General features: G+C 54.3%; 7 protein-coding genes across 7 annotated transcripts; 3 read left to right on the top strand and 4 right to left on the bottom strand.

Annotated features, from left to right (window-relative positions):
* Positions 1 to 176: 176 nt before the first annotated feature.
* Positions 177 to 4359, bottom strand: INS49_008979 (uncharacterized protein; the record flags this gene model as incomplete). The annotated part of the gene is made up of 8 exons (XM_043169716.1): positions 177 to 553; positions 640 to 1058; positions 1569 to 1714; positions 1764 to 1852; positions 2739 to 3081; positions 3147 to 3521; positions 3580 to 4168; positions 4223 to 4359. 8 exons carry the CDS (start codon positions 4357 to 4359, stop codon positions 177 to 179), a joined length of 2475 nt encoding a protein of 824 aa, XP_043027396.1.
* Positions 4360 to 6676: 2317 nt separating this feature from the next.
* On the bottom strand, positions 6677 to 7330 carry INS49_008978 (uncharacterized protein; the record flags this gene model as incomplete). Its single annotated transcript, XM_043169715.1, has 2 exons — positions 6677 to 7084; positions 7172 to 7330. 2 exons carry the CDS (start codon positions 7328 to 7330, stop codon positions 6677 to 6679), a joined length of 567 nt encoding a protein of 188 aa, XP_043027395.1.
* A 2051-nt stretch (positions 7331 to 9381) lies between these two features.
* On the top strand, positions 9382 to 10425 carry INS49_008977 (uncharacterized protein; the record flags this gene model as incomplete). The annotated part of the gene is made up of 4 exons (XM_043169714.1): positions 9382 to 9631; positions 9713 to 9968; positions 10038 to 10138; positions 10199 to 10425. 4 exons carry the CDS (start codon positions 9382 to 9384, stop codon positions 10423 to 10425), a joined length of 834 nt encoding a protein of 277 aa, XP_043027394.1.
* A 392-nt stretch (positions 10426 to 10817) lies between these two features.
* On the bottom strand, positions 10818 to 11725 carry INS49_008976 (uncharacterized protein; the record flags this gene model as incomplete). Its single annotated transcript, XM_043169713.1, has 2 exons — positions 10818 to 11422; positions 11488 to 11725. The coding sequence occupies 2 exons, from the start codon at positions 11723 to 11725 to the stop codon at positions 10818 to 10820; spliced, it is 843 nt and encodes a 280-aa protein (XP_043027393.1).
* An 868-nt stretch (positions 11726 to 12593) lies between these two features.
* Positions 12594 to 14606, top strand: INS49_008975 (uncharacterized protein; the record flags this gene model as incomplete). Its single annotated transcript, XM_043169712.1, has 1 exon — positions 12594 to 14606. The coding sequence occupies one exon, from the start codon at positions 12594 to 12596 to the stop codon at positions 14604 to 14606; it is 2013 nt and encodes a 670-aa protein (XP_043027392.1).
* A 598-nt stretch (positions 14607 to 15204) lies between these two features.
* INS49_008974 (uncharacterized protein) lies at positions 15205 to 16334 on the top strand (the record flags this gene model as incomplete). The annotated part of the gene is made up of 2 exons (XM_043169711.1): positions 15205 to 15461; positions 15527 to 16334. The coding sequence occupies 2 exons, from the start codon at positions 15205 to 15207 to the stop codon at positions 16332 to 16334; spliced, it is 1065 nt and encodes a 354-aa protein (XP_043027391.1).
* Positions 16335 to 17927: 1593 nt separating this feature from the next.
* INS49_008973 (uncharacterized protein) lies at positions 17928 to 19475 on the bottom strand (the record flags this gene model as incomplete). The annotated part of the gene is made up of 1 exon (XM_043169710.1): positions 17928 to 19475. One exon carries the CDS (start codon positions 19473 to 19475, stop codon positions 17928 to 17930), a length of 1548 nt encoding a protein of 515 aa, XP_043027390.1.
* Positions 19476 to 20755: the final 1280 nt, after the last annotated feature.

Here is a 20755-nt window from a genome sequence, read left to right as displayed (position 1 = left end):
CATTGTTGGAAAGAATGCTGACGCGCCTTCGCATTAGCCGATGGTGCGATTCTATCGGTGCTTATCTATCTGCTGTTGCCCAGTGGTGAACGCCCTTCCTCATATTCGCCGACTTGTCCTTCTAGCCTCTTGTTCGAACACTGAGAGGATGTCGCTAAACTTCCAAGGAGACCGCATTAGAACGAAAAGTAATCCGTATCTGGCACGGGCGCCCGGTCAAGCTTGAAGTATCCCGGCTGCAGTTTCTGGAATACACCCGTGGGGTCGTACTTGGCTGCAATCCTCTTCAGTGCGGCTTTATTCTCGGGCCCGTAGCTGCTGATCACATCCTGGAACTGGCTCCCGTAGTTCATGTAGACCCAATCGTTCTGAACGTCCTCGGATACGGCTGCAGCCTTGATCCTCTCTAGCACTGTGGAGATCATCCGGTACATTTTTGCGTCGTCTTCTTCATTCTCCCACCAACATGAAAGTTGAATGAGGTAGAAAGGGCCGTCTTCCACTGAAAGACCGAGGGGGTTTCCCCCATTTTTCTTGGTGGCCTTGAGCACGCCTGTGACGTGGGAGCCGTCAGCTTTTCCTTTCTGGATGGGCATGCGGTGCCGGGATTCAAACCCCAATGCAGTGCCTTTGACTCACCTTCTGTGATCCCCTGCCATACCATCGCAGGGTTCGCACCTGCTACATCCGCAACGGCGACTACCTCATCATAGAAAATGTCTGTGGCTGCTTGAGCTACCGCGCGAGATGCCCTGATGGATATAGCATAGTAGCACTCGCGATAGCCGTACGGATTCCTCTCTGCAACTGACGCTGTATAATTCGCGAGGGTTCTGTTCCCAGAACTGTCAGAGATCGTGGGGATGCGGTTGTAACTGTCAAAAATCGAAGCGTTCTGCCCGTTGGGCTTGGCGTACCAGAGCTCGGCTGCCGCGAGCCTGACCCCATCGTTCAGGATCCAGGCCAGCCAGGTCCCAGCATTGGGGTCGCTAGGTGACTCGTCGATGAGGCCCTCAAACGCATCAATGAGATTTGGGAATCGGTCCTCTGTGTAGACCCTTGAGCTTCCCCACAGCTCTCCTCCTGGGAGAGGGATGGTCCCCAATTCGAATTCCACCACGATTCCGAAGTTGTTCCCCCCACCTCGGAGTGCCCAATATAGGTCTGAGTGCTGTCTTGGGCTCGCAGTGACTAATACCCCCGTAGAGCTCACCACTTTGTAGCTAGCAACATTGTCGCAAGCAAATCCGTAGATATTAGAGAAAAAGGATATGCCTCCTCCAGTGGTCAATCCACCGATGCCTATTGGTGTAACCCGCCCTCCAATGACTGACCGGTCATACTTTGCCAAGTCAGAGTATATAGTGCCCCAAGTATTCCCAGGCTGAATGCATGCAGTTTTACGATCGGCCGATAAGGTGATGCTGTCGAGGTTTCTCAACGACACGGTGATACCGCCCTCGATACTACTGGCTCCAGCAAATGCGCCATGTCCACCGCTCTTGACAGCAAATGGGCACCGCGTCAGTCTCGAAAGAAGAACGAGAACCGAGACGGCAGATGATGACGAGGGGTAGAAGATACAATGAGGGTTGACCTCTGCTTGCAGCTCTGACCAGAAGGCCCCGGTGAAGCTGGCGTAGTTCTGCTCGTTGTTCAAGTCCACAGCATCGTCGCCATAAACGGCTTGAAGAGATTCACACTTTCCAGTTATCTGTATCAGTGATCAATCATACCGTACTAACATGGAGCGCGTGACCTACAGCGATACTGCAGGCAAATACCGAATTCCGGTCCGTGAGGGCAGCGAGTGCGGGGACTGCAGATATGTTGACACCCTGCTTGATGAGGGCTTGCGTGACATTGAAGTCAGCAGGCTCGAGAACCAAGGCACGAGAAAGCTCGACCGATGAGGCCACTGCCAACGAAAATACAAGAGAAGGTAGCATTTTGCTTGCTGTCGTGCAACCGGACAAGTTGTTCGGCTGGAGCTGAGGAGTTGGTTGGGGAGAGAAGGATCTCATCAGCCACAGAGGTAGGGCAATTTTACTTGCCAAGGCGCTGGTTCGAGAGTTGTGTGACACGATAATCCTTTTTGAGGTTGGTACGTGTAGCATTTGGTTGGCAAGTGCTTACTCCCACTGCTGCAAGGGACGTAGATGACGATTTGAACTCGCGCCACCAAGCTGACCACTCAACATTGCAGTTGCATAGTTGGTTGACGTCTTTGTCGGCCCAGTGTAATGGTCTACGATAGTAGCATCCATTCCTCGCCGAGTCCAATCTCGATGTTCGTCTCTATGTTTTCTAGGCTGAGACAGGTTTGAACTGACTATATTCTCGAGCCAACTTGCATCAAGTACCTGCACTACGTCGCGATCTATTCCGGCTTGCTTTTTCGTGGCTTTTCTACCACATCTGTCCTAATACCGAAGTGAATATGCGCCAGTGAATTCAGGATTATATGAGATACTAATGTATTGTCCTCGAGACTCGCATGAAGGGTATGCTGTTAATCAGAGCAATCCCGCCATGGTTTCCAGAGACTGTGTGCTTGATTCTGCTGCCTGCAAAACACAGGAGTCAGAGGTGATTACGGGTTTTCTCGGTCTCAAAGTATCTAATCTTGTCGTTTGAATGAGACTGTCTGTGAAGTTCCAAATCCGCAAATGAAGTAATTAATTTGTGTTCCACACAAATACAGGGCTGGCAGTACTACAGCCGAGCCTTGGACCTACTCAACTCCTCTTCAGCCCTCTTAGCTTCCCTCTCAAATCCCTTAATCTTGTACGTCACCATACCCGTCCAAACATCGAGCCACTTCTTATCAAAAGGCGGCAATGCGCGCCCTGTGGTCCCCGGCTCGGGATCGCTCGCAATGTTTCGGAGGAACTCGAGGAAGGAACCGAAGTCGGGAGCAATAGAGTAGTGTTCTTTACCTCCCTTGAACTTGGCTACTCTTTGCTCTTCCCACTCACGCTGTTCAGCCGTCGGCGGCAAGGGCTTGGCGCGACCTGCGAGATGTCTAGCAACCGCGACAGCCTGCCATTCGTAGACACGGAAGGTGAACCCTCCTCCTAGCTGTAATTACACATGGTTTAGCTGAAGTCACATACCCCGTGACCAATGTTCGGTTCTCAACTTACCATGCCAACGAATGTCAGAGTCGGGTCTTCAATGTCCCACGTATGCTGATAAACCCCGGGTAAGCGACGGTAAGCCTTGCTGATGCGCTTCTGCACGTGAGGTAGCCATGGCAGAGAGAAGGTATAACCCGTCCCAAACACAATGTGATCGACGTCGTTTAGATCGGTGCCATCGGCGAAGGAGACCTTGCCCGTCAATGGGTCGAGGCTGCTGATCTGCTTTTGGATCGAAACGTGGGGGTGCTTGAACGGCGCCCAGCCAAACGCTGGGATGGGCTCTCCACGGATGGATGCGTAGACCGGGTGTTGCGCCTGCGGCAGGATCTCGTGCAGTACCTCGTGTGAGGACACTGATCCGCCGATGACAATGACCCGCTGAAAAGCATTGTCAGCATTTTGGCCGTAGGAAGCTTTCCAGGAAAGAATTCCTCACCTTTCCTCTGAATTTCTCAGCACCTCGAAAGTGCTTGCTGTGTATGATTCTTCCAGGAAATCGTTCGTCGTACTCGGCCAGCCCAGGAACCTCGGGGAACCAGGGAATATTGTAGTGGCCAGTCGCTACCACTAACGCATCAAACCATTCCCTCCACCAATAGTCCTTCCCGGGCCCTTCCTTCCGCAGCGTCAGTACCCACTCGTCACCCTCCTTGACGGCCTTCTCCACAGTGGTTCCAAGCTCCAAGAACTTCTCGGTGCCGTTCTTGACGAAAATGTTCTCGACCCAGCCCCTGATCGTCTCTCGGTGGCGGAAGGGGGCGCCCGGGCCGTACTGCCGAAGCGTTCGCTCAGACAGTTGTTCAGGGAATGGCTCCTGCGTGTAGCTCATGATCTCAGGGATGATATTGCTATGCAAATGCTCATGCTGGGCCGAGTCTGAGTAGCGCAGCTGGTGGCTGTTCACGGCCTCGGACTTTGGGGTATCGGCGGGCAGCTCGGCCGGCACTTGCACAGCCTTGTCGGCCTTTCCCTCTAAAAGTTCGCGTAAAGAGGGAATCTTGGGTGGCAGGTGAGGAGTGTGCAGCCTGCTCATATACCAGTTACCACCGTCAGAGGCGAGACACCTCGGTGAAACTCACCATGTCCCTCCGATCACGGGGCGTCTGTCGAAAACCCGAATGGTCTCGAAAGCTTGCTCTTTGGCCAAGGCATCGGCTGCAATGGCGCCTGAAGGGCCAGCACCGATCACGGCTACACGGCGGGCTTTTGCGGCCATGCTCAAACAACTTCTTTTTTTTTTCCTCTTCTTTTTTCTCTGCTCCTTGCTGTTTTCACACACGAGGATAGAAAAATCTTAGCGTGTCGGCTCGTGATGTGGAGGGGGGTTTGGGGGGTTGTTCACAGCAGGTATCACAGGGGAAGGAAAGGGCAGCACGACTATTGTATTGAGGTATTGCCCAAGTTCTGAAATCTTGATCTTCTTTTTATAATTCACTTCCTGTGTGCAGTGCGCGCTTATCGTACATTTCATGCCGGTTTCGTGGTCGCGCAAGCCATGCAGCAATTACGTGTTCAGTGCCAGCAATCACGCAAAACCAATAAACTTCTAGGCCGGTTTGGACAGTGTCACAACCACGACAGATATCCCACTTTGCACGTCAACGTAGATGCATATTATGCGAGATTTACTGATAGCTAATCTACAAGCTTTCCAGTTGATGCAGCTAACCTTGCTTCATTTAGTCTCTGAGATATCTATTCCAGCCCGAATCGATGCTTCCCTCAATGGGCTTATTCCATCAGACTTTTGCTGTGACACAATAAGCACCGACCAGACATGCTTTGTGCTATTGAATGTACGCGAAGAATGCGCCTGCAATAGACCGGGAGACAACCAAGGCGGTGTTCATTCTTGCCGCGGCATCCTGTCTTCACAAAGCGTCGCCGTCGACGGCTTTGTCATGATGCATGATGCTGCCTCCTTGTTTTACATGAGATACTATGGAACCGCAGCACACATCGCGTAAATGCGGTCAACTGCATGAATGAGCCAATTTGGCTGAACATAGGCGAATAGCTGCAAGCTGCAGGCTGCCAGGTGGGAGTTATAATCATCGCGAGTCAAGTGATAGATGGAAAGAGGAGACAAAGCCAAGTTGATTGCCGAATGGCTTCACAAAGGGAGAACGCGGCACGCGGGCGAGCCAGGTTTATTTCCAGTTCTATCTGCGATACGGGTTGGCTACGCACACCGGGCTTGTAAATGACGAATATTGCTTGGCAATGTATTCAAAAGATAGTCTATTAAGAGGATTTGAGTCCAACGCCTGCCGCTATGCAGAAACACGCTCAAACATTAACTCCACCTCGTGCGCCCATATAATCTCTACTATCATGGTCTTACAGTCAGGCTAATCTACATCTCAGCCCATAAAAGTCTACCTGTACTCTTTCTTGAGACTCCACTTAGATGACGCAGGGCACTGCCAGTATCGATCGTTGCACTCCACGCAAGGACGAGACTCCAACTTGACCTTGTCAAGATTGTAGAAGTTCGAAGGCCTTTCTCGATATTCGCAAGGCTTAGCTGAGGGACAGATCTGGAAGGACCAGCAGCGCCAGCGGGTATGCCCGCATGCGGCGTGATTTGTATTGGTCCATGTCTTTCGACACATGTTGGTGTGTAAGGGTACTTCTATACTGTGAATTTAAGAAAGAAGATGAACTTACTTTTCTTTGAGGTTTTGATTGTTTTTCGAGTTTTCTGGAATTGTTGACAATGAGCAGATTCGATTTCAGAGGTGAGCAAATCGGGCTATTTTAGCTTGGCCAAGGTGATAAGAGGTCCTTTGAGACACGGGCACTTTCTATTGTGCCATTGTGAATTAGCGGGAGCTCTGGAAACTGATCAAAGACCATTAAGAAAGCGGGAGGAACCATTGAACCACTTTGATAACCCTTTGGGCCAGCTCACCAATGTTCTGGCCCACCAACCTTGCTGTCAGTGGCAGCACGGCTTGGGACCAACCGTGTGCCCGTCCTCCCAACGTTTGTGTAAGCCCCATTATTACATGGATGAGAGCATTTTTGAAAGAGTACACTACGCAGTTGTACACAATTCACGATAATGTTTCTTTGCAGCGCCCGGCTGATGGAAGAGTCTGCTTGCTGATCCAGGTCGGCTAATTGACTTTGTAACAATGCATTATAGCTGTATAGGTGTTTAAGCGTTTATCACTGCATGAAGGGATTGGATGCATACTGCTTAAGAAGCATATGTGTACAGATTAGAAATGAGACCACTTATAGCTGTATGGCGGCGTTCTCATACATTGCTCATATGGGCGAATGACATCAGTATTGGGTAGGGCATTCTACAAATTTGAAATTGATTTCAAGAAAAAGGAGATTTGTAGATAGTTCGTTGATTCTAAAATCGAAGACCAATTATGTTGTTTGTCACCGTTGCATTCGCTTTTCCTCAAAATAGGAACCATTCTACTAATTGTTTGTTTATTTACAATCTGTACCTACCCTAAAACTCCAGAACAATGTAATTGAGGAAATGGGGTCGTTCTTATGTAACGACCACCTCACTCGCCGATCCGCACTAAAGTAGTTTCACCATCCGCTCGAGCCTCAATGGTGTATGAACGGCACTCGGCGTTCTTCCATTGAGGCCCGGGATTGTCGTCTCCCACGAGATATGGCAAAAATTCCCAATGGCTAACAACAACAATGTGAGAGTCATCGCCAGCAGAGCTCGCCTCCTTCTGAATAATTTGGCGGGCCACCGAAGCGCGCATCCTCAGCTTCTCTTCGTTGTGTTCATACAGACCTTCCGACTTCTTGTACCAGTAAGGGACCAGCCATCGGAAACTCTCCTCATCGAGAACATCGCTTCCGAAGGTCTCCTTGGCCCATGCGATGATCTCTTCCGGTGCGTGCCCGCGGTTGCAGCCCTCAGCGGCATTCGCCGTAACCTCGGGCATGGCCGCAATCTTGACGCCGCGGTCAATCGCCGGTTTGAAGCAGTGGTAGCCCGTTTCAATTGTGCGAAACAACGGTGAGACCAGAATGCGACTTACCTTGGCGTGGTGAGGGAATTGGTTGCGAACATCGAGGCATTGGTTCTTCCCAAGTTCCGTGAGCGTCGGGTCAATAAGTGTTTGGTCATCGCGATACTGCTGGCGGTACAGGTTGTGGAAACCTTGCGCGTGTCTGACTAGGGTTATGACGGGTGCCATTGTGCTGTGCGGTTCGTCTAGTTGTGTTGTGAGAAATCGAGATTGTAGTGTCGTAGATCAAATGTCTAGATGCACAGATGTGATCGTTGGATTTTTTTTTCAAGAGTAGCGAGCTCAGATCGAGTTGAGGCTTATATACAAGAAGCCAGATGACCGTCTTGGAGTGCAACAGGTGACTTCATTGTCCCGCTCTCAGCATGAGTTCTTGTTATTCAATCAATGGCTTTGTTGTTACCTCACTTCTTATACCCACTGGTACATAGCACTGCGCTGACGACTTTCTATTGGGCTTTCCCATGGGTGGATACAATTCCTTTCTCCTTAACGAAGGCAATAACTCGGAGTCCAAAGACTAGCCACTGACACATTGTCAACTAGACCATAACCAACCCGAGCCTTGAATACATATTGGACTAGTAGTGTCAGATATACACAACGAACGTCGTTCTACTTCCGTGTTCAATTCATATAGTCCAGTTAACTCAGATCTGAACTTTGATACAATCTCATTCAATTGACCCAGATCCGCATGCCGCTTTAGACTCGAGAACGTGTCCTGTTTGACCTCACATGTAGAAGAAACGGATTTCAGATGCCGGAACAAACAAGCTATTCATTCCATGAGTATCAAAATTTCCCCTTCCTTCGACTTCTTATGACCCTACAACCCATCAATTGAAAGGAGTGTTTCCCAATCCCAACCTTTCAGACCATTCGCACCTCAGGTGATTGACACCGAAGTCTCGGCGTCACAGGATGATAGACATGTAACCGAGTGGTTCTCTTCGTATGCCTCGTTTGCCACATGAATGCATTAATCTTGAGCTGGTGGTGACTCCAGCGTCTTTCTTATGCTCTCAGGGTCGAAGCCGGGGATCGCGGGTTCACGCTTGCCGGCGGGAGCGTGGATCCCGTCGGCGCACGATTGGGTCGAGACGCAGTCAGGTACTTCGCCCTGTGCAATTTGACCTCTGGACGGAGGAGCGGCTGTTGCGACGAGCACGAAGGCCGAGATGACTGCGAATGCAGAGCTTTTCATATTGGAAGTGTTGAGACTCTGTTCCAGCCAGTGGGACAATGAGTAGAGTAGAAAATTTGAGGTAATTATGATAGGTCGGTGGATGCAATACAATTGGTCTAAAAACCCCTTGTGAACCGAGTGGTTTGATACGAAGAAATGTTTTCTTTTTATATTTACGAGTCTCAATCGATGCCATCATCACATCTGTGCCGACCATGTGCGATCCCAACCCAGCCTTAGTACACTGAACTGAAGCCCCTTGCTAGCCAGCAAGAACTCAAAAGCGCAGTATGAGGATCAAACTGACGCCGTTGGAAAAGAAGAGGGGAAGTTTCTAGTCCTCACGTTTTTTCGAAGACATCTCCTGGCGTCTATAGGGGACTGGAACTTTGAGAAGATTGAGATGACTTTGAGACGAACTCATATGAGGGATCACTATCAGAGGTCACCATATCAACCCTGAATGATTAGGCCCGTCGGCTAGCAAAGCTTGGATGGACGTTTGATGAAATATGAGACGGATAGTGTTGTAAATTCAAGTGCTCATCGCGGCTTTGCGATCTATGCGCAATGCCGTCGGATACCTTACCCCACTTAACCGCCAGCGCTATAGGTTGGTCAGTTCCTGCAAGTCCTATAATGCTTGTCTTGGATCTCCGCAAGCATCATACCGGCAGTTTTGTGTCAGACGAGCCTCGCCCTGTTTCATCGGGTAGCATATGGTTGACTGACAATGTGTCAACATGCTGCTGGCAGGGAACAGCTGAGACCAGAACGGGTGCCTGAGAAATGCTCACGAAGGTCTCAGACTTATTGCTGTGCCATATCATATTCTGAGACATATGTCACCGCCGTGGGCATTTCTGCTGGTATGCCGCAGGACAAAACTTTTCATTCTCTGAACTAATGTCGTTGTAGAATCATCTCAGAATGCCCTATCGGCAGCTGGTGGCACTGATCAAATTTATCTGTATGCTTGTCTCGCCTCCACCGTCACACCTTTCTCTTACCACCAAAATACTCTGTAGTAATGTCGCCTCAGAAGTATCAACTTCTGGGTAGGGATGCCGAGAAGGGGGACAGCGCATACCCCCATCCACCAGGTCACTTGAGCTCTTCGACAGGCAGCGCGGCCAGATCATCAGGAACCATCCTGATAGGTCTAGGTGTCATTGGTGCTTTCTTTTCAGGGGTGATTTTCACACTGGTAATGATTGATATTAAGTCAAATTACTACGGGATGGGCCAGTACGAGACTGGGGTTCGAGAAGAAAAGCTCTGTAAGCCAGCATGCAATCACCGCACAATTCCTCAGAACTCGGCAACGACACCGCGAGGACTGACCCCGGCTCGCGATGTAGTGCCTGCGGACTCAATTCAGCTAGAACAAGTTCGCTTCAAATCAGCAATCGATTTCGAAGAGAACGGTCGCGAGTTCCTGGTTACGGATCCCGCGGACAAAGCTTACGTCGGAGCCACGACGAAAGGCATAGACCATGCTTGGGAGGAAATGTTATGGGGCAGATACTTCTCGATATCTGAATCGGAAGCGAAAAGCCTCTGGGGCGACGATTACAAAGACTACCGGGACCACCACAGATCCGGCTACACTGGAGGGTGAGCCTTTTCGCTCGCCAAACCCTAGGTATTGAGTGCACAAACATTTGGCTAACCTCAACACAACAGATTCGACATGTTTCATCAGCTCCACTGCCTCAATCAAATAAGGCAAGCATTGCACCGCGACGTCTACCCAGCCCTCCCCATCCATGGGCCAACACACACGGGTATGCTCTCTTCTCCTACGGGACAGCTGAACCTATGACTAATGAGAAACCACAATGTAGAACACTGTATAGACCATCTGCGTCAATCTATCATGTGCTGGGGCAGCACGGCCGTCATCCCGTTGAAGTACTTCGAAGGCTATCACAGCGAATACGTGAAAACCGACGCGGTTCACACATGTCGGAAGTTCGAGCCCATTCGACAGTACGTGTCGGACAGGTTTAACGGCAGCCTGTTTGTTCCGAGGCCAAGTGGACACATTGATCGTGAGAGCAATGCGTTTTGAATAGTTTCATAGCAACAAGAAACACACAGCTCAAAAGTAAAGAAATGATTCGGACTTCATCACTCGGATCAAAGACCTATGTCACCCGCATCACGCAACTAGGACCAGGGTTTGTGAATCCGGTTGTGAAGCCAGCAGAAAGTCATCGTGCTGCACGCACAGCTTTGTTGATATCTGGGGGTATAGGGAACCCAATCTTCGCGTCCCAGTACACCGCTTACTGATATTGAAAGTTTCGCGTCTCCCGAGACACTGATACCAATGATATCCCCTTCAGCACACAGAAACAATTTTTGAGCCAAACCATACAGTCTGGGCTTCGAGGTAGAGCTGCAGTAAAAGAACGGGTCTCATGAATCAAGGCCGAGCCAATCTCCCAGACGGTCCGGATCTCACAGGGTCTTGCCCAACTTGGCGTTGAACCAAGCAATAGCCTGGTCCTCCGCCTCAGCAGCCGACTTGGCCACATCATCAACCTTCATGTCCGCCCTGACGCAGAACCCGTGGCCGACCTTGTCGTACACCCGGACCTCGCCCTTGGTGGCCTCGGGCCTGCCCTCCATGATCTTGTTGATGATATCAATATCCCTGGGTACAGAAAACTGGTTGTCCAGCTCCGGCACCGCGATCGAGACCGGGAGGGCGATCCTCTCGATGTCCTTGGGGATCTCGAGGAAGCTCGGGTGGCCCGTGAACCCGGCGTCGTACATGGGCCGCCCGTCGTCGGTCCTGTGCTGCGCGTCGGCGAGGAGGACGACGTGCTTGCCGCCCCAGCAGAAGCCCGCGGCGCCGACGGGCGGGCCGGCCGGGCCGGCCTCCCTGCGCAGGTCCGCGAAGAACTTCTTGACGATGGGGAAGCTCTTCCCGGGGCGGTTCCGGAGGATCCAGGGGATGAACCCCCACATGGCCCAGAAGATGTGGTAGGGCATGGCGAGGTAGCTGCCGCTCTTCATGATGCCGTCCATGTTGGCCAAGAGCCAGGTCGGGCACGAGTGGCCTGGACAGAGCGTAAGTATGCGCTGGGTCTGTCCAAGTGCATGTTATGGATGGGTTGAAACATACCGAGCATGAAGTCAGGGAGGTAGACTTTGTAGTCTCCCTTGGCAGCGTAGATGTCGGCGAGGATCTTGTTGTTGATGAAGTCGATGCCAAACGCGTCGGGGATGATGACAATGATGCCCTTGGCAGGCCTGCCCTCTGGTGGCTCGGTAACGTAGGTGTCCAAGCCGTGGAGCTTGATCACCTTGCCCTTTGGGGTTCCATCATGTTCGGAGCCAGAAAAGCAGGCTGGGCACGACATTTCCAACGACGGTGTTGACTTGTGATCAGGGATAAGAATGCCTCCCGGATGTGTTGCTCTGAATAAGTTATAAGTTCCGGGTGATACAAGAGACCTTCGAGCTCAGGACTTGATATATTTCTGAAGTTGTAAGTGCAGGCAGACAGATACTCGTAAGTTGTGATGCCTGTGAAGTGGAGCTTGAGGATCGGACTTGATAGACCCATGCGGAACGCTAGGAGATGAGGGCGGGGTGACTCGATCGGGCATTCAGGTACAAGTGGTGGTAGCTAGGCATTGAGGAGGGCCGCAAGCGCCGGAGATAGGGCCCGGTGATATGAACGAGAAAGCTTGATACTGCCACCCAGCTGAGAAGATAATTGGGTGTTCAATTGGGAGAGTCACACCACTTCCAGAACCTCCACTCCCTAGGTAACTTTCACCGTTAGGTGCCTTGTCTGACACGGGCGGAGGTGCGTGGGCTCAGAGGCAGAGATGAGCTACGTGTGCCATCATTGACTTGTCACATCTCATAGCATATTCACTAGCCTATCCGTTCCTAGGTAGCTGGGGCTGGAATCCCTTGAATGACGTCCATGTCCGATGGACGCTATGACGCCGACTTTCAGCTGCCTGTTCTCCATGTTTGTGTTCGCGTCTCAACGCCGCGTCGTCCCCGACAACCAGGGATCGTGCCGCCAGGGCCAGGGCCGGGGCCAATCTCCGAATTCCCCACAACGCCCGGCCGAGGGAACTGCTTGCTGATAAGCATGCTCCCGAGTGCCACGGGCATTTGTCCTCCTAACCTCTCCTCTGAGCCGGCCGTGCTTCTCGTCGTCCCCATTCGCTGGACAGATTCAAGGTATAGTAAAGCTACCTGCCTTTCAGGATGGCGTGCCGCTGGACATCGAATTCGGTGGCGCCTGGACGGCAAATATGCCCATTCTCCTCATGCTCACTGCACGCGGACGGGAGCTCTAGCAACACATCAGGGCTGTTCGCTGCCGATGGCGATGACCAGATCGGTCAGCATTCGACGACGCAAGAAAGGGGAGAGCCTGACTGGGAGACTTCCTCAACCTCAGACGGCGAGCAACTGACTCCGCCCGAATCGCCGGGCCCATGTGCCACTTGGCAAGCCCACCTCATCGCAGCCACCGTCGCCCGTGGAGAACGTCATGTGCACAGTGAGCCCGAGCCCGAGATCGAAACAATGCAGGACCATATTGTCCGCATCACAGCCGACGAAGAGGACATCAAGACCTTCTGGGCCATCTCTTTCTCAAGCAAGCGGTATGATTCACTCTCGAGCTTCTACGCGCACGAACTTGAGTCGCTGGAGCGGGCACCTTTCGACGCTTATGACCAGGACGCCCGGGTCGACTATCTGCTCCTCCACGGCTACCTGAACAGGCGAGCCAGGCAGCTGAAGCTGGAGAAGAAGAGGAACGAGGATGCTTCCCCTCTCCTGCCTTTCGCGCCTGAACTGGTGGACCTTTGGGAACTCCGGCAAGCCGCCAGGATTGACGAGTTGGAGTCAAAGTGGGTGGCCACCGTGATGCACGACGCGACAAGCAAAGTGAACAACACGGCGGCGCTTGTCGCGTCCGGTAAGCTGAAGGTCAGCAAGGAAGCGGCCTACCGGGCACTCGAGAACATCGACCAACTCATGAGGTACCTCGCTGAATTTGATGGCTTTCTCGCCGGGTACGTTCCTCTATATGACTGGTGGGTCAAGGCCCCATATTCGGCTCTCATCGAGTCTCTCCGATCTTTGGTGCCTGTGATCCAGACCAAACTGGCGGGCATGCACCCAAACGAGGAGGATGAAATCGTAGGCGAGCCGATTGGTAGGGATGGCCTGCTCGTCGAGCTCGAGGCCGAGATGATTCCATACATCCCCGAGGAGCTCCTGAAAATTGCCGACGAGAAGTACGCTTGGTGCGAGAAGGAGATGAAGAAGGCATCCGCCGAGCTCGGTTACAAAGACGATTGGAAAGCCGCCTTGCGCCACGTCCAAGGCATCTACGTTGAGCCGGGGAAACAGCCATCGCTGGTCAAGCAGCTCATCGTGGAGGCCACCGAGTACGTCAGGCACCACGACCTGGTGACGGTGCCCAGGACGGCAGAAAGCACCTGGCGCATGTTCATGATGAGCCCCAGGGATCAAAAGACCAACCCCTTCTTCCTCGGCGGGCCCTCCATCACCGTGTCCTACCCGACGGCGGGCATGTCCCACGAGGACAAGCTGATGAGCATGCGCGGCAACGGGCCCCACCTGAGCCACGCGACCGCCTTCCACGAGATGATCCCCGGCCACCACCTGCAGTTTTTCATGGCGCAGCGGCACAGGCCGTACCGCGGGCTGTTCGACACGCCCTTCTACGTCGAGGGCTGGGCCATGTACTGGGAGCTGGTGTTCTGGGACCGGGCCGACTTCTTCGCGTCCGCCGAGGACAGGGTCGGCACGCTCTTCTGGCGGATGCACCGCTGCGCCCGCATCCTCTTCAGCCTCAAGTTCCACCTGGGCCAGCTGACGCCCCAGGAGTGCATCGACCTGCTCGTGGACATGGTCGGCCACGAGCGGGCCACGGCGGAGGGAGAGGTCAGGCGGTCTCTCAATGGCAACTACAGCCCGCTCTACCAGGCCGGCTACTTTCTCGGTGCGATGCAGCTCTATGCTCTGAGGCAGGAGGTGTTGGGTTCGAAGGCACTGGGGGAGAAGGAGTTCCATGACCGCGTGCTGAAGGCGAATCAGATGCCGATCGAACTGCTCAGAGCGCTGCTGTTGAAGAAGGACCTGAGTCGTGACTATAAGACCCAATGGAGGTTCTACGACGATGTCGTTGAGAAGGAAGAAGAATCGCTGCCAATGAGACTCATGGGAACGTGCAAATACTGATAGTCATGCACCGTGGATTTGCATTGCCCATTGCATAAAGGCCGGGAAGTTGTATATACTCAACAACGAACATCACGATAGAACCGGTGTGGCGATTGTTTTCAATGGTAGTCCATGTCCGTCGAAATCGGTTGACAAGATCTTGCCTTGGTCTATTGACTCCGATATCGTCTGACATCTCCACTCTGAAACCAATGGACGATGTATCATCGTTCGTTACAGCTACTAGTCCTGCAGCAAAAGGAGCCAGCTATCAAAGCTTCGAGGAAGAAGTTTCATTCGGATATAGGGAGGACCAGGCCACAGTATGGCCGTAGCTTATTTCAAAACCTGCAGCCTGACAATACCTTTGTGGTACAGGCTACAGATCGGAAACTGTTTTTCCCAAGAGGGTTAAAATTGTATCCGACAGCTGCTTACTAGTACCTGGGGTGTTTACTCATGACATGAGAGCGCTAGTTAATTCCGAACCTGTTAAGTCCGATTATTAAGCCCACCCAACGCCTTCTCACTATAAAGAGATCCCCTTTCGATCAACTCTGCACATGTTGGTTTATAGAACCACTGATTGCAGTGAAACCTATACCGAACTCACACCATGGCGTCAAACCAAGCAGCATGGTTGGAAGGCAAGGATGCCCCACTCGCCATTGGCGCGGCGGATATGCCCAAGCCAGGACCCTCTGAGGTCGTCGTCAAGAACCACGCGGTAGCAATCAACCCCCTCGATTGGAAAATGCAAGAAGGGTTACACGTCGACAAGTTCCCCGTAGTCATGGGCACGGATATTGCCGGCGAGATCCACGAGGTGGGAAGCGAGGTCAAGAACTTCAAGACAGGCGACCGCGTGCTGGCGTGAGTACCACAACGACGAAAGCGATTCTCGTCACCGACCAAATGCTTACCTTGGGACCTATCAGCCACTGCACCGGGATAATGGACCAGAAGCCCCAGTCCGGCGCGTTCCAGCTCTACAGCGCCGCCCACTCCGCCCTGGCGAGCAGGATCCCCGCGGGCATGAGCTTCGCCGACGCCGCCGTGCTGCCCCTGGCCCTCTCTACGGCGGCCCAGGGCCTGTACGCGCGCGAGTACCTCGCCCTGCCGGCCCCGCGCGCCTCTCCCGCCCAGCCCAGCAACAAGTGCATCCTAGTCTGGGGCGGCTCGTCCTCGGTCGGCGCCGCGGCGATCCAGCTTGCGAAGGCGAGCGGCGTGACCGTGCTCGCGACGGCGTCGGCGCGGAACCTCGATGCCGTGAGATCAGAGCTGGGCGCGGACCACGCGTTTGACTACAAGTCTGCCGACGTGGTGGAGGACATCGTGGGGGCGGTCAAACATCTCCGGGACACTCGCGGAGTCGAGTTTTTAGGAATATACGACGCCATTTCTGAGCCTCGGATATTCAAAGAGGCGCTGGGGCCGATATTTGACAGGTTGGAGTCTGAGAAACTCATCTCGGCGAAGAGACTGGTGATGGTGCTCTTGCCGTCAGACTTGCCGGATGACGTCCAGGTTAAGATGGTGTTTGCGGGGATGTTGTTGCCCGGCCATGACTATGATGATGTTACAAGTCTCGTTTGGGAGAGTTTCGTACCGGAGGCACTGGAGACTGGCAGGTTGAAGCCAGCGCCCCCTCCGCTAGTGGTTGGGAAGGGTTTGGAGGCTATTCAAGAGGGGATAAACCAGAACAAGAAGGGGGTCAGTTTCAAGAAGGTGGTTGTCGAGCTGTAGTGGAGCCACTGCTACGATCTTGGCCATTTGCTACATTCCGTTGATTCGACGAGTCTCAAGCTCGCATCTTTTGTTGACAAATTGTTGTTTCACCCGCGGCCAGTCTTGATGTCCGCCTTTTGCTCCTAGAGCGGTCATTCTCCTTTTCTCCTTAGAATCGAACTCACTTGGCATAGAATCAAGGGAGAGGATGAATTGCAATGATCACAACAAGACTTGTTTGTCACGCTTTGTCCAGCTACCTAGGCATCTCGAGATTTCTGTTGAGTTGGCTCTCTTGTGCAACGGCTAAGTTTTTACCAGTGACAGCCATCTCTCTCGTCACCTTGCAGACAGGGTACGTGGTGTTTACGAGGCCTTTTGTCATGAGTCCGAAAACCCCCGGACAGTGGAACCGTGTGTTGTGAAGACACTGGGGGGACTGCTTGGTTTGAAAGGCTCTCCAGAAGGAGACAAGCTCACACTCTCGGGGCATCTCCCGTCCCGGCCGAGTGCTCGGCGCCCAAGCTTTGATGAAAGTGAAGCCCGCTTCCCCTTCTCCATACATACGCATGTAAATGAGAATCGGTGCATTCGGTCACTTGGGACTATTCTGCGAACCCAGAGTGAGCATACCTCAGTAAGTAATATTCGTCATCATATCATGGTAGCCGTCGTTTCGTGCCATTACGAGGAGAACTCCGGACTCTCCCCACCTGCTGTGGGAGGCCTAACAAATGCCGAAGTGCGGGACAGGCGGGGGAAATGCTTGGTGGGCGGGATGAACATCATTTTGCAGTGAACCCCTACCTACGACCGACACCACAACAAGGGCGGGCACCATCCAACGTCATTCCCTTCACCGCCGTCACCAGCACAATCTGATCAACAACACAAACACAGCACAGATATCACAAGTCCATTCGGCAATGTGCAAAGCCAACCTTTCTAGGTCTCATTGAAGCTGTTGAACACCACAGCATGGTTCTGACACGGCTCAGGTCAAAGAGCCGGGTCGAGGTCAGGCCCAGCAGTTGATGGCTGCGGCCTCTCTCGCCTTGCTACACCCCCCCATCGTCTACTCATCCATCCAAAAGTGTCGCCAAGGCAACTCGTTCCCGCACACATGATGTATTCTAAACATGGCAATTGCCTCTCCCTTGGCCATCGAGGGCCCCCTTTTCGTGTGCGCACAAACACACAAATACGACCCTCCTGGGGAGCATCAAAATGAGCAACATCTGCGACCACCACGTACAGCAGTATTTTGCAGAGCCAATTCCGTCGAGAAGAAGAAGAAAACAGCGCAGTCGTCTAGATAGACGGACCGGACCCAAAAAGAACAAAACACCGCCCGAACCAATCCATCACCCCGTCTGTATTTCACCCCTTTATCCACCCGCCAGAGCCTCCAGGACAGTTCTTTGGTGCCACAGAAGCCAGCTCACTGAAAGCGAGCACGCACGGGACAATCGCAAAAAGAAAACACAGACAAGAAGCCACCGTGCCAACGCCGTCGACTTAGTTTATGGAAATATCATGGATCTCATACCAGAAAAGGGGGAGGGGGGGACAAGAGGATCGGCAACCCGCAAGAACCCCCTCGGCAGGCTCTCATGACTGCAGCGATCCGACGGTCCTGTTCAGCTCGCACTTGAGCCACGTGCCCAGCGCCGAGTAGATGTCGGTGACCTCGCCGCCCGGGGAGGCGGCCGCCGCCGTCTCCCCCGCGCGGCCGCAGTTGCCGCCCCCGCCCTGCATGCACAGCAGGTCGATCAGGTTGCCGGCCTTCTTGAGCTCGCTGAGGAGCAGCTGCGTCCTGAGGGCCTCCTGCGCGGCCTCGTCGTCGACGCTGAAGGCGCCCGCCGAGAACTGCATCGGCGTGACGACGAAGCCGCCCTTGTGTTGCGCTGCCGCGGCGGTGGTGCCCACGGGGCTCGCCGCGGGCGTGACGGAGGTGGCCGCGGGCGACGACGACGCGCTCAGCGGCGGCGTCGGCTGGTGCTGGTGCTGGTGCTGGTGCTGGTGCTGGTGGCTGGTGCTGCCGAGCGGGGGGAAGCTGTCCCACGTCGCCGTCGTGGCGGCGGCGACGGGGGGCTTGGCGCAGCCGGCGGCGAGCTGGTACCACATGAGGATCTTGGAGGTGATGCTCGCGTACAGCATGGCGAGGTGGGGGGACCGCGAGCACGGGCAGGCGAGAAGCTGCCTCATGTTGTCGACGGCCTGCTTGTTGCGGTTGAGCACCTTGTCCATGGTCTGGGTGAGGTGCTGCTCGCCCCCGGCGGCGGCCGCGCCGTCCTGCCTGAGGCTGAGGCTGTCGAGCGTGGCGTACGCGAGCTTCTGGCAGTGGTGCGAGTCCGTCTGCAGGAGGCTCGTGTCCGGGAAGGAGTCGAGCGACGACGAGAAGGAGGTGGGTAGGCGGTGTGGGTGCTGCTGCATTTGCGCCGAGTCAGCGTCGCTGGCGGGCTGGCTCTCCGGGGTGTGCATCAGCTCGTCCGGGTGAATCCATTCGGAGAAGGATGAGTAATCTGACGCCGAGAAGGTCAGGTCCAGAGGGTCGACGGTGCCGTGGTGCCGTGGGTCGGCTCGGAGCATTGCATTGTGGCCATGCGGGGCGTCCGCGAACGAGAAGGGGTCGTTGAAGTTTTCCATGCTGTCTGGCGACGGCATGAACATGTCGTGGCCCGTAGTATGGTTGCTAAAGGCCATGAGGCTGTCCTCGAGCCCGAAGCTGGGTGAGGTGGCTGAACGGGGCTCGTACTTGACCGCCCTTGCTGTGCCACCGGACAAAGGACGATAGTCTGGATAGCACGAGAGGCTGTTTTGGCGGGCGTTCTGGGTCAAGGACTTCGACGCCGCATCTCCGGACGCGCTTGTCTCAGTCGGGGCTTTCTTTCTCGGTGCCTTTCCGAATTTCCTCGAGAGGCCATACACGCAGGTGATGCCGCCAGCTGCACAGCGGCCACATCGCGGCTGTGTCTTGTCGCAGCGCACCTTGGCCGCGCCACAGGCATCACAAGACGACCGAAGCTTGGGCGGACGCCGGGAGGCTCCTCTTGCGTTGGTCGACGGAGCAGAGGCAGCAGACTGTGTGTTGGAGGTGGACATGGCCACCGGCGACGGTGTGGCCGAGGGCGTTGACGGCTCACCAGGTGAATTCATCGTGTGGGAGATAAGAAAGGAACCGGGGAGTGGAGTTCTGGGCCGGAGTCTATGTGGTGAGAGGCGACCACACAATTATATGGCAGCCAAGAAATAAGCCGAAGTCGGGATATTTCAAGGGTGAAAGATGATGCTGAGGGCCTGGGGGCGCGGGAGGTGAAGGCTGGCCGATACTTGTATCTGGCCAGGGCAAGACATGGGGAGAGGAGATCTGACAAGGCTCCGGTCCGAACGCCCTGGCGGCATGGAGTTTCCTCGAGAGACCTTGACGAGGGACGCAGCGGGCACTTGGATCAGATCGCTGCTCAAACGGCAGGTGTACAAAAGGGCTGACATGGCCCACGCCAACCCATCAGCACCTGCCACCCACGTCTGTTGGCCACTGATGCGTGGGCTGTCACCCAGGACACGACTAAAAGGGACGCCGCCGGATACAATACCCCGGCCAGAGCTTAAAGGTTCCTGGGACTGGGGTGCCATGGGTGGGGGGGTGTGCAGACTCCCAGGAGGGCATGCAGAGCAGCAGGCGCGGGCGGAAGGGACTGGATTTCTTCAAGAAAAAAAAGGACGTACCTCAGGGTCTTTGGGTCTTTTTGCCCGCGTTGGGTCTGACGGTAGATCACTGGGGGTGTCAGATCTGAGGGCATGGGGGTCCAGATTACCCAGGCACTGGCCATCCGAGCAGGCATAGGCGGCCTGTCCCGCATATGGCTTGCAGCGTGGATGGGAACCATGTCAGGCCGAAACAGCGTGGAGATGGCCGGAGCCGTGGGTGGACTCGGGCCAGAGACAAGAGACCGAAGGAGGTGGGGAGGGAGGGACTATGGGCGCGATACACGAGTCTTCTTCACCCAGCCTGTGCTCGACTCTTATCTCTGTCTCGGCGACTCATGCCTTTGCAGGTTTCCAGGTGTTCAAGGTCATGGTGAGGGGGAGAACACGGACAGATTACCAATATCGCTACTCACGAGCAGGACGATGTCCGTCCCAAGCAGGTACCCTCATGTTGGTCGAGTCCAGCCGAGCGGCGAGAAGTGGGGCTCTCACCCAGCGACCAGCCGGGCAGCGGCATGTCAGTCTGGATTCTCACTGTCCGGGGACGGAGCCGATCCACAGCTTGCCTCTTGCACCTCACACTTGTCCTGTCTGGGCTAAGCAGCGGCGTGGTGCAGACTGGGCCCTACCCAGACATGCGCCGACGACGTGCTGCCAGGGGGGCAAAATTGGCATCAAAAGGCACGCGAAGGAGCCCCAGCACGTGTGCTCCGATCCTTCCCGTC

The sequence above is a fragment of the Diaporthe citri genome (assembly GCF_014595645.1).
Source record: "Diaporthe citri strain NFHF-8-4 chromosome Unknown scaffold_3, whole genome shotgun sequence".
In the NCBI taxonomy this organism is placed as follows: Eukaryota; Fungi; Ascomycota; class Sordariomycetes; order Diaporthales; family Diaporthaceae; genus Diaporthe; species Diaporthe citri.
Note: the sequence above shows the minus strand (reverse complement) of the source record. Positions and strands in the feature narration are given on the sequence as shown.